At 38.0% G+C, this 13,234-nt stretch overlaps 1 protein-coding gene across 2 annotated transcripts in view; it reads left to right on the top strand.

Moving 5' to 3' along the window:
* RAB3GAP1 (RAB3 GTPase activating protein catalytic subunit 1) overlaps positions 1–13,234 on the top strand; it is a 128,234-nt gene that overhangs the window by 97,060 nt on the left and 17,940 nt on the right. For both annotated transcript variants that reach the window (XM_082631347.1, XM_082631348.1), the window contains 2 exons: positions 6,245–6,382; positions 10,088–10,315. In XM_082631347.1, the coding sequence (XP_082487473.1) occupies positions 6,245–6,382; positions 10,088–10,315 (366 nt within the window). The remainder of the gene's footprint in view (positions 1–6,244; positions 6,383–10,087; positions 10,316–13,234) is intronic.

Below are 13,234 nucleotides of genomic sequence, written 5' to 3' on the forward strand. Positions count from 1 at the left end.
TGATATCTTAACAATATTGAGTCTCGTGACCATGAAATGTCTTTCATTTTATTTTTTTTTTTATTTATTTTTTTTTTTTTGCGGTATGCGGGCCTCTCACTGTTGTGGCCTCTCCCGTTGCGGAGCACAGGCTCCGGATGCGCAGGCTCAGCGGCCATGGCTCACGGGCCCAGCCGCTCCGCGGCATATGGGATCCTCCCGGACCGGGGCACGAACCCGTATCCCCTGCATCGGCAGGCGGACTCTCAACCACTGCGCCACCAGGGAGGCCCTCTTTCATTTTATTGAATGTTCCTTTTACTTTCCCTTATCAGTGTTTTTTACTTTTTAATGTAGAGGTTTTGCATATCTTTTATTAGATTTATGTCAAAGTATAATATTTGTAATTTTTCAAATATTGTAAATGGTATTTTAAAATTTCATTTAAAAACATTTTCCCTGATATGTAGAAATAGTTTATTATTGTATATTGTCCTTGAATCTAACAATCTTATTACATTCACTTATTGTTTCTAGTATATTTGGAGTTTTCTATACACACAGTCATATTATCTGTTAATAGACAATTTGAATTATGATTTTCTGGCCTGTACACTTTTTAATTCTTCTTCATTTCTTATTGTACTGGCTAGGACCTCAGGTACAGTGTTGAACAGTGTACATCCTCCTCTTGTTCCCAATCTCAGAAGGAAAGCATGTGATAATCTTTGAGTATATCTTTTGTAGGTATCATTTATCATATGAAGGAAATTTTCTCCTATCCCTAGTTTCTGAGAGTTTTTTTCATGATCAGGTATTGTATTTTATCAAATGTTTGTCCTACATATTGAGGTAATCATAAGATAACTGTGAGTTCTAAATGAAATAGTGAGTTTTAAATATGATAAGTGAATGATACCATGTCTAGTCCAAAATAAGTACTCAATTTTTGGCTATTCTTTTTTTTTTTTAATTGGAGTAAAATTGCTTTACAGTGTTGTGTTAGTTTTTGCTGTACAATGAAGTGAATCAGCTATATGTATACCTATATCCCCTCCCTCTTGGACCTCCCTCCCAGCCCCCCACCCATCCCACCCATCTAGGCCATCACAGAGCACCAAGCTGAGCTCCCTGTGCTGTACACCAGGTTCCCACTAGCTAGCTATTTTACACATGGTGGTGTATTTATGTCAAACCTAATCTCCCAATTTTGTCCCACCCTCCCCTTCCCCCCCACCCCCCGCCGTGTCCACATGTCTGTTCTCTATATCTATGTCTCTATTCCTGCCCTACGAATAGGTTCATCTGTACCGTTTTTCTAGATTCCACATATATGCATTAATATACAGTATTTCTGGCTTACTTCACTCTGTATGACAGACTCTAGGCTATTATTCTCTTGAGGACTTTTTCTTATATAAGACCTAAGAGGCTAGTATTGCTTCGCAGGTTGCAAGGATTGACTTAAAAGGTTTTTAAACTAGTTTTCATATTTTGAGATGGGTTGATCAGTTGTAATAATTGTGCAGTGGGATGTTGGGATGATTGCTTGATAATTTTAAACATGGATTCTGTTAACTTTTTTTTCCATGCTTATATTGTTTCTTTGCCAGGTGGCTGTCATTTATGACATTAGACAGGCCTTATCTTTTTGCTTCTTTATATTATTTTAAAAGTAATTATATTTTAGATACTTCATCACTAACTGTTAGTACTAGGACAGATTATTCTAATGCTAGAAACCAAGTGTATATTTTTTCAAATTTTGTTGGAGTGCATGCAGTTGGTATTGAGATCTTGTGGCACAGACTGGGATGTAGGCATCTAGCAGGGCTAGATTTGTAGCCGGGCACCACCCTTATTTTTAGCTAGTATTGCTAGTAGAGCTATGTTTCCTTTCTGAGCCTTGTTTTTCTCTCTTAAAAAAAGTTTGCAGTTTCTAGAATTTTATATAAATTTTATGTAATTACAGTATGGTTTTTGTGTGAATTCTTTTAGTATAATTATTTTGAGATTTCATATATGTTGTGTGTATCAGTAGTTCATTCATTTTTATTGCTTAGTAGTGTTCCTCAGCATGGATATAGCACAGATCATTTATCTAGTCACTTTTTGATAGACTTTCCAAAAATGGGCATAAGGAAGCTTTTTATCTTGATTGTAGTGACTGCTTCATGGGTATGTACTTAACAGATGTACCCTTTAAATTATCGTATGTTGATTATACTTCAAAAAATACTGTTTAGGGCTTCCCTGGTGGCGCAGTGGTTGAGAGTCCGCCTGCCGATGCAGGGGACGCGGGTTCGTGCCCCGGTCCAGGAAGATCCCACATGCTGTGGAGCGGTTGGACCCGTGAGCCATGGCCTCTGGGCCTGCGTGTCCGGAGCCTGTGCTCTGCACTGGGAGAGGCCACAACAGTGAGAGGCCCGCGTACCGCAAAAAAAAAAAAAAAAAAAAAAAAAAAAATACTGTTTAAAAATTTGTCATATGATCAGTGGTTGACAAGAAGAAAAAAATGAAAGTATTTCTGTCTTGTTCTAATGTATCTTCAGTTTGAAAACCCTACCTATTTATTTATTTAATAAACAAATATTAAATACTTTAAAAGCCAATAATAGTTTGTATTACTCTGGGTTGTTCAGGGTTAAATTACATATCATATTTAAAGATATTTGGCATGTAAGTGTTCAGTTAAGTTTAATTTTTTATGTGCTTTTTCCAAGTTTTAATTAACAGTACTCCCTATTTTTAATGAACTTGTTGCATATATGTTGGTTTGATTGGGTTAATGAAGAGTCAGAGGAAGTTGTTCTGGAAGCTCAAGCTTTATTTTTCTGCAGAATGTTATGTCTTCCTCATTTATTTCAGATGCTTTAGTTTCCACATTCAAATTTGTAATCCAAATCTGGAATAATTTAAACTTATTTTTCTCTCAACATGCATCTTATGTATTTAGAAATTAATTTTTGTCTTACCTTTAGGTAAATCGGGGCAAATTTTTAATCTGTTTTACTTTCTTACTTTACAGTTAATCTTATTTGAATTATAACCAATGTATATGTACATATAGAAAATGTTTGGAATTCAAAATAATCCCAGTTGAAACCATTATAATTTCAGACTTTAGAAATTAGCATAAAATGTGCTGTCAATCCATTGCCACTTCACCAAAAAGAAAAAGTAAATAATAAGACTTTATATAGGTCCCACTTCTAAGAATTTAAATACATTCCCTTATTCCTTTCATGTAGACTTAGGTCAACCTAAAATTTATGGCTAGGAAAGGCTTAAAAATTTTACTCAGCATTTTAGAGCCAGGGCTAGAAGAGAAATTTGTAGAGAATCTGTTAAAGCAAGAGTTCTTAGGTAGTGGATTAGATCCAAACTAATAGTTCTCAAAACCAGCGTTAGATAGATGTCCTAGATTCTCCCTTCAGTTTGCCACTTGAGAGTTTGCCACTTCGATGATGGTGGGCAAGATGCTATCTCTGCATTCAGTTTCACCACATGTAAAATGCACTGATGACTTCTCAGTGATCAGCGATGAGATCATGTGTATGAGAAAGCTTTGGGCATATTCAGAAATGGTACATATAAGAATGTGTGGCCCTCATGCTCTTTGCTGCTTGTATTCCTCTTGATCATGTTTTTCACCTACAGTTGGCCAGAGTTCCCAGGTGGGAGGGGTCGTCAGTATCCTTTCAGTATCTCCTCCCTTCCCTCAGGAGGCTAAAGAACAATGAAAAGGAGTTCCTTTTTAATGGAAAGAATGAGGGCCTCTGCTCCTGAGTATACTGCTTCATTGGAGATTCATGTTATTTTTGAATCTGAGGAATTTTGATATCATAGGGAAAGTAGAGTAAAAAACTTAAAATACAACCTAAGTATTTTGTCTCTAATTGCAAGTGTTTATTGAGCTTGTGCCAGGATCTATTCTTCACAACAGCGAGTCACATAAAGCTGGAGTAATTGCCCAAGGTTATACAGCTGGGATTCAAACACAGGCATGTTGTTTCTAGAGCCCAAACTCTTAACCAGTCTGTCATTACTGTCTTACCAGTTATTATTCAACCCCAAGTATCAGTGTGAGACTTTGAAAGTGATGCATGTTCACTGTAGAGAAAGCAAAACAAAAGCTCGTAATTCCATAATCCAGAGATAATCACTGTTAAAGTAGTTCCTTCCCATTTTTTCCTATATCAAACCATTTCCCTGTTATTGTACATTCAGATTCTTTCCAATTTTCACACTGTTATAAATAATACTACAGTGATGTTTCTAGAAGTGGAATTCTTGGGTCAGAGGGCATGATCATAAATGATTGCCATGTATTGATTTCCAGATTGTTGTCTGGGAAGATTTATATTCTCTCCAGCACTGTTTCTGTTTGTAAGTGCCCTTGTAGGTTTGTTTCAAAAATGAGAATGATATAAGAAAAAAGTTACTTTCTTTTGTTTGTTGCTGTGTCTTGAATGCCATACCTTTACCATGCTTCTACTTTATTTCTGACAGATATCTGCAAAAATTATTTATCTCTGTGGAAGTGGTTCTCAACTGGGGAGTGTTTTGCCTCCCAGGGGTATTTGGCAAGGTCTGGAAACATTTTTGATTGTCATGAGGTGGAGTGGTACTACAGGCAGTAGTGGTACTACTACAGAGGCCAGAGTTATGCTGCTAAACATCGTACAATGCATAGAACAGGCACCATGACAGAATTATCCAGTCTAAACTGTCAGTAGTACTGAGGCTAAGAAAACTTGCTTAATAGTAAGCTCCTGAAATCTAGAAGGAATCTGTTTATGGACAAGACACTTCTGCTAGCTCTTATCCTATTTAGGAATAAAGGAGTTCATGTTTTTCTGCCTTTAACAACAAAGCAGGCAAGATTTGTTTGGTTAGTCTCTGGGTTGTTGAGTTCTTCATATTGCAAATATAAAATCTAATGGAATCAATTCTCAGAGAACTTTCCTAAGCCCCCCTGAACAGTTTTGAAATGTTTTCTGTCTCTCTCTTAATGATCCTACAGTTGTATTTTCCTTTAGATTTGCCTTAGCTGCTGTTTTATTTGGGGTTACCATTAAAATATATAATGTCTCTGATTCCCCAAAGTAAAAAACAACTTCTTGTGGGAATTGGTAATTTGAATGTGTTTGGAACATAAACTCAAAGCTACTCCTCCAACATAAAATATAGTTATTTGGGGTTCAATTCTTTTCAGTTTCCTTCCCTTACTAGGTATAATAAAAACCTTACTGCAACTAGTAATGGCATCCATAAAAATATCTTAGGACTTCATTTCTTGATCATTAATAGGCAGGAAAATGTTCAGTGCATCCAGTTCCTCTCTTAGCTGTGGTCAAGGAAACATGATAATCTTATCTGTTGGCTGGCGGGGGTGGGGGGGCAGTGCGCTGACAGTCATACTTATTCTTCTTGTTACTTTATCACGTAGGTTCCAAAAAACTTGCAAATTTCTTTTTTTTTTTTTTTTTAATAAATTTATTTATTTATTTTTGGCTGTGTTGGGTCTTTGTTGCTGCGTGTGGGCTTTCTCTAGTTGTGGCGAGCGGGGGCTTCTCTTCCTTGCAGTGCGTGGGCTTCTCATTGCGGTGGCTTTTCTTGTTGCGAAGCACAGACTCTAGGCATGCGGGCTTCAGTAGTTGTGGCACACAGGCTCAGTAATTGTGGCTCGTGGGCTCTAGAGTGCAGACTCAGTAGTTGTGGTGCACGGGTTTAGTTGCTCCGAGGCATGTGGGATCTTCCCGGACCAGGGATCGAACCCATGTCCCCTGCATTGGCAGGTGGATTCTTTTTTTTTTTTTTTTAAAGATGTTGGGGGTAGGAGTTTAGTAATTTATTTATTTTTGCTGTGTTGGGTCTTCGTTGCTGTGCGAGGGCTTTCTCTAGTTGTGGCAAGCGGGGGCCACTCTTCATCGCGGTGTGCGGGCCTCTCACTATCGCGGCCTCTCGTTGCGGAGCACAGGCTCCAGACGCGCAGGCTCAGTAGCTGTGGCTCACGGGCCTAGTTGCTCCGTGGCATGTGGGATCTTCCCAGACCAGGGCTCGAACCCGTGTCCCCTGCATTAGCAGGCAGACTCTCAACCACTGCGCCACCAGGGAAGCCCCGCAAATTTCTTTGAATTCTTTTAAATACATATCTTGTGATTGCTATAGCTGAAATAATTGTTGTCTTTGTTCTATTTTTATAGTTCTGCTTTCTCTAAAAAAAAGCTATTCATGAGCTTTGTCCTTTTGTGCTTCGCAGGAACCAGCACCAATGACAGAAGATCTGCTAGAAGAGCAGTCGGAGGTTCTAGCTAAATTGGGTACATCAGCAGAAGGGGCTCACCTCCGAGCACGCATGCAGAGTGCCTGTCTGCTCTCAGATATGGAGTCTTTTAAGGTGGGTCACGTTATCAGAGCTCGGGAGTCTGTTTTGAGCTATTCTGGGATGAAGCTGTGAAAGTCACTCTGTAAAGTGGTGTGAAGGCCTGCATGTCTTTTTTTTTTTTTATTAAATGTTTAGATTTCATTCGTAGTTACAACACCCTACCTCCATCCCCTAAAGGTCATAGTCAAACTTGCTTCTTAAGTTTAAAAAAGAAAAGAACAATCTTTTTTTAAAAAATGATTCTATTTTTTTTTAATAAATTTATTTTATTTTATTTATTTTTGGCTGCGTTGGGTCTTCATTGCTACGTGCGGGCTTTCTCTGGTTGCTGTGAGTGGGGGCTACTCTTTGATGTGGTGCATGGGCTTCTCATTGCGGTGGCTTCTCTTGTGGCAGAGCACGGGCTCTAGGCATGTGGGCTTCAGTAGTTGTGGCACGCGGGCTCTAGAGCGCAGGCTCAGTAGTTGTGGTGCCCAGGCTTAGTTGCTCTGCGGCATGTGGGATCTTCCTGGACCAGGGCTCAAACCCGTGTCCCCTGCATTGGCAGGCGGATTCTTAACCACTGCACCACCAGGGAAGTCTGAAAAGAATCATCTTTGAATAATGGTTGGAAGTTGAGAACTGAATCATTTATATATGTGGATTGGGATGTTTTCTTCCTTTAGGTATGTCAGTCAATTTAATGCAAGGTTTTTAGAAATCCTTAGGATTTAACATAGGCTGCTTCATTCAGCAAACCTTTGATTACCTACTTTGTGATAGGCACTGTGATTAGGTAATTAAGAAGTACAATGTTTATCCTCAGTTACAGTCTATTGAGGTTGTGGGAGGAGATATGTAAATAATTACTATGTGATGAGTTCTCTTAGGAGAGCAAGGTCAAAAAGGTGACTGACTGTACTGAGTGAAGGTCATGGAAAATTTTTCAGAAGAGTCACAGTTTAGGATGAATAGGCATTTGCTACCTGGAGAAGAATATTTTAGGCTTAGATACAGGCCTGTATCTAGAATACAAAGGATTCAGAGAATGGTGACACTTAGCTTATTAATTTAAAAACCAAGGGATGAAGAAAGTCCTTTTGGATTATTTATTTTTGAAAGCAGAAGCAAATCCATGTACATTAAAGAAAAAAAAAATGGGTAGCTCAGTGGGCCACAGGGCTTCCTTTTCCTATTATTGATACTCTGAACTGTCTCCCATGCCCAGACTTTCTTCCTTAACCTACTGCTACCTGTGATGGCCTCCCTTTCTTCATTCCACAGCTCCTACTCAGTCCTGTTTTTGTGCTAGGTAGGCCAGCCTGAGTTTGATATTTCAACATAAACACCCCGTGAAAACCTATGCCACTTTCATCTTCCCTGCTCGCAGAGAGTGACAATAAAAGGGAGTCTTTTTATTCCCTGCTTGTTTCCCCCATCTTTCCTAAGAAGAAATCTTCAGTAAACCTCTCAAGAGCTGCATGTTTTCCATAGAGATTAGAAAGATACAGAAAATCTTTGAGTTCTGTTCTGCTGTGAGGCAAGAAAAAGAGATGTGTTTTAAAACAGATAGTTGGTACAGTGGATAAAGAGAAGCCAATTGGCTCTCAGGGTACGTGTTAAATCAAAAAGTTAGAGAAGGGAATTGGCTTAGGGTGTGTGTGCACAGTAGGAAGTACTAGCCTCCATAGCAGCTGTTTTTTTACCTGACCTTTAGCTGCCTTCATATTCATCTGTCCCTATTCTGCTACAGTGTCCTTGTAGAAGCATGTACAGGAGGAAATTCCAAATTGGAGCTGTAAAAGCTTTTCCCCATAGAAACCTTTGCCCCTCATGGTAAGGTGCTATATAATTCCTTTAACACGGTGCTTCAGCAAAACTGTGGTTCGTTAGACTCTTTTGGACTAACCTGGGTAATGTAAAAATCTCTTCAATAACATTGTTTTAACCAGAAAATAGATTATATGTCAAATAACCAACTTACACATCTGCCCCTATGTGGGAATCAGATAATATATTTAAGGAAATACGTAGTCACTCTAAAATAGGTATGGTTGCTTTTCCCTTTTTGTATAGGGATGACTTGGTATTAGGGGCCATGGGAGAGTCCCCAGAGCTTTGCATAAATGCTGATCGGTACATGAGGCACCTACACTGCACAATTCCAGAAGGACAGGGCCTGTTCTTAAGCATGCCCTTGGAGTATAGACCTGTAAGAGTAGAAAGAAGGTGAGCCATAGCTGAAGTGAGTCTTGAGCTTCTCCTAGTAGCACTGTGTTCTGTCTGGTATAATAAGGACAACCAGAAGGAAGAATTCTGGTGTGAAATGTCTTTCTTTAACCCATTCTGTAGTACAAGAGTTCAATCTTGTTTTCTTTTTCAGGTTCATTCTCTTCACTCAAGGCCTATCTCTCTAGTTTCCTGAGATGTTTTCATGTGGGTGTGGTGTTGCCTGGTTAATATCCAGTCTTAGTACATGAATCCTGAATCATGCAGTAATCTTGACCCATTGCAGTTCACAGCAGTTTTTTGTTGCTGTGATGCCATAGCCCTTAGAAGTTTATGTTGTTGGCTGTCAGTTAAGAGCCCTCCTCTGATTTCTCATCCCTTTGGGGATTTCCTAAATTGGTGGGGATGATTATACTGGCAGCCAGTAAGCTCAATAAGGAGAAGTTGGCAGTTTTGCTCTTCAAATTTAAGACTAACCATTCTCATCATGTTGGTTTTCATTTTGGTGTGAGGTTAATTTAATTTAAAAAGAAAGAAAATGACCATATGCTTAATACTTTTTAGTAATGCTTACATCACTTAATGTTTCAGACAATTAAATATACTACTTATAGCAGGATGAATATGTTGTGGTAGAGAATTATAACCAAAAAGGTATGTGTTTAATGTATGTACACATATCCTTTGAATATTAAGGGGATGATATATATGCCCATCCTTAATACTCTACTAATATATTACTGGGCACTGGCAAAAAGACCTCCATGCCTTACCACTAACACTGTAAAGCCTCTCCCTTTTTTTTCAGGCTTGAATGTAGAAGTACTTAAAGGATTTTGGCATGCATCCTGTTAATTCTATAGAATTATCCACTAAATAAAACTTTAATTAGTTTGGTTTCAGAAGCCTGAAAAACAATGATTTTAATTCCAATTCCTTAATGGCACAAAAGCAGATTTTAATTCCAATTCCTTAATGGCACAAAAGCAGTTTATGTAATGGTAACTTATTATATAAAGTGTGAGAATTTGATGGCTGAATAGAACATTTTTGAGGTTAGCTGATATTTATTGCAGTATCAGTATTGACTTATCGAGGAAAAAAAGAACAGAACTTTTCCATCATTGGGTTATTATTCTGATCGTGTTGTGTATTTAATTTACTTGACTTGAGCTTATTGATACTTTTCTTATTGAGTAGTTATTATACTATAATTTTAAATTAACTTATATAACTTATAGTCTGAGATTTATTTTCACTTTACATCAAATTTTTATTTCCAAATTCATCAAATGAAAATGTTTTCTTTTTCTATAAAATGGGGGCAGCAAAAATAAAGTACTTTTGGTGCTTTAACATCTGACCTGATTTAAAGGTGATACTGTAACTCAGGTCACATACTAGATTTTGTAAAGATTGGTCTTTTTGTGAAAGTATGATTTTTGAAAACAGGTTTATCAGTAACTGTTGATTTTTATTTGATTCTGCTGAACTTTTTGTCTGTTTTAGGCAGCTAATCCAGGTTGTTTTCTGGAAGATTTTGTGAGGTGGTACTCACCCCGGGATTACATTGAAGAGGAAGTGATTGATGAAAAGGGCAACATGGTTCTGAAAGGAGAACTGAGTGCCCGAATGAAGATTCCAAGCAATATGTGGGTAGAAGCCTGGGAAACAGCTAAGCCAATTCCCGCTAGAAGGCAAAGGAGACTCTTTGATGATACACGGGAAGCAGAAAAGGTAACTGATGTTTGGGTATACTGCTAATTGTTGTTCTAGTATTTTAAGAACTATGATAGATATGAAAGCTTTGGACATACTTGAGAAGCAAAGCATTGAAATGTAATGAACCTTTTACATATTGAATATTCACATTTAAGATTTTAGAACTGGTTACAGGTAGTCCAAAGAATAAGACATGCATATTTTACATAGAATGTTTACCATTGGACCATCTCACAGCATATGTCAAAAGCCTTAAAAATGATCATGTCTTTTGACCTAGCAGTTCTACTGCCAAAAAAATGTATTAAAGGAATAATGAGAGATACATAAAGATCAGTGTTCAAGAATGATGTTCAAAAAGTTTCGTAGTGAAAAAGTAGATACAGCCAACATTTCCAAAAGTAAGGCTTTGTTTAATAAATTGTGATATAATCATTTAGTAGACTACTTTTTTTTTTTTTTTTTTTTTTTTTTCTTTTTGCGGTATGCGGGCCTCTCACTGTTGTGGCCTCTCCCGTTGCGGAGCACAGGCTCCGGATGCGCAGGCCCAGCGGCCATGGCTCACGGGCCCAGCCGCTCCGCGGCATATGGGATCCTCCCAGACCGGGGCACGAACCCGTATCCCCTGCATCGGCAGGCGGACTCTCAACCAGTGCGCCACCAGGGAGGCCCTAGTAGACTACTTTGCAATTATTAAAAAAAACATTTGGAGTTCTGGAGAATATTGGCAGCCACCTGATATCAAGTTGTCCCACATACCCTTCCACCCACCCAACTCCCAAAAAACTCCATGAAATTAAGTAGAGTACAAAAATCCATGCTGTCAGCATTACTACAGTTAGAGGTTACAGTGGTCTTTGAATTAACTAAGTAAGTAGAGAAATAAGCCAGATTCCAGTGGATTTCCCACTGTTGTAAGCCTGTGGGTGTAGAGAGTATGGACAGGGAGTCTTAAGAAGAAATGCTGAGGGATACAGAAGACTTAAATGCAGTCCAGTCACTCCAGAAAGATTGCTCCTAACACTAAGTGTCGAAATACTCAGCACAGGTAGGGCTTGAGAGTTAACAGCACTGGCTAAGGGAAGTGGCTTGACAATAAGCAGGACCAGAAGTGGACACTCAGAGAGACTCTGCCTTAGGAAGAACCAGGTAGGTAAGTAGGAATGATACACCCCTTAGAGATAAAGCATTGATGGGAAAGAAGGAAACAAGGGGAAGATTAAAGATTCTGTAGGAATGAAAGAGAAATAAGACATATCAACCTCTCTCATCTCCCGCCATCCATTAAAGAAATTATGCAAAAGAGGGCACTTTTGAACTGTGACATGACCTATAATAGTAAAGAGCAGACCACATCTATATAAAACTACTATAAAATATGGAAAGCACAAATTGGATCATTTTAGCTAATAAAAACATTTCCCAGAAAACTGACCACAAAGCAGAAGAAAATTGTAACATAACAGTCCAAACTGAATCAGATATTCTCAAACAAGCATGGGGGATATGAAAAATGATGTTTAATTAGAAATACTAAAAACAAGAGCACAAATGAATCCAAAACCCCACAAAGAAATGAAACTACTGTTGATTTAACTCAGGATAGAAGTATAAGAAAAAGACAACCATATCAAAAACAAAGACTAAATTACATGGCACCCACAGAAGAATAGGTTCATATTTAAATTTAATAAAAGGCATTGAGGAAAAGCAGCAAAACAGCCAAGAGAAAGAAACTGAGATAAAGGAGTAAAGGGACTGGGGAGAAAATAGTAAAAATGAAAGATAGGAAAAGTAGGAATAATACTCATTTTATTAGAGTCCTTGAAGCAGAAAAATTAGAGCACTAGAACAGAACTAATACTTAAAACTGCAATTTAAGAAAACTTTCTGATTATGAAAGAAAACCCAATTTTACACATTGAAAGGGCTCACTGGGTACAGGGGAAAGTTGACTAGGAGTAGCGAACTCCAAATTATATCACTGTAATACTACTAGACCTTAAATATTTAAAAAACAAAAACAAAAAACTCAGACCCTGCAGGCAAAAACATGAAAATAATTTACAAGGGAAAGAGAATGAGAGAGTTGTCAGATTTCTCAACAGCAGGGCAGTGTGGAGCAGAGTTTTCAAGAAATATAAGCAAAAAATACACACTAAAGATTTTACGTTCCACCAAGATGTCCAGGTAGTCAAGGCTATAAAAAATGTTTTCTCTGAGTTTTTGCCCATATAACTGTATACGTGTGCCCTTCCTGAGGAGTCCACTACAGCTGCCCCAGTCCAATAGAACTTCCTGCAGTGTTCAGAATGGTTATAGCTATGCTGTCCAAAATGGTAGCCCCTGGCCATATGTGGCTTTAATGAGCACTTGAAATGTGGCTTGTATAACATAGGAACTGGATTTCTAAATGGCTGCATTTGGCTAGTGGCTGCCTTATTGAACAGTGTAGTATAGGAGGATGAACTTACCCAGCCAAGAGATGACTAGGGAAACTTTGGCAAAGGGCTTATGGGTGAGCATTTCATTTATTTAATTTTAGAGCTAAGACTAAAACTAGATGGGGACATGGGTAGAAGAAGATGTAAAAACTGTATATTAGGGCAAAGTAGAGAGAATGCAGCTATAAAAGTTGGGATGGAAAAAGAGAAGGAGGAAAGTAGAATGAAATCATTGACTGTTACATAGATAATAAGTGGTAAGCAAAGGATACCATTTAAAATTATCAGACCAGTTCATAAAATAGTTAAAGATATAAGGGAATTAAGGGCAGCATAAAAGGTATTAATACAAGGTTATCTACTAGAATAAAAATATAAACCTTCCTAAGTACAATGGAAAAATTATTCAAAAGCAAAGAACACACACCAAATAGAGTAACACACATAATAAAAATCATATCACATGCAGAGTAATTACAGTATAAGATAG

Source organism: Mesoplodon mirus (genome assembly GCF_964341445.2).
Source record: "Mesoplodon mirus genome assembly, chromosome: 8".
Lineage (NCBI taxonomy): Eukaryota > Metazoa > Chordata > Mammalia > Artiodactyla > Ziphiidae > Mesoplodon > Mesoplodon mirus.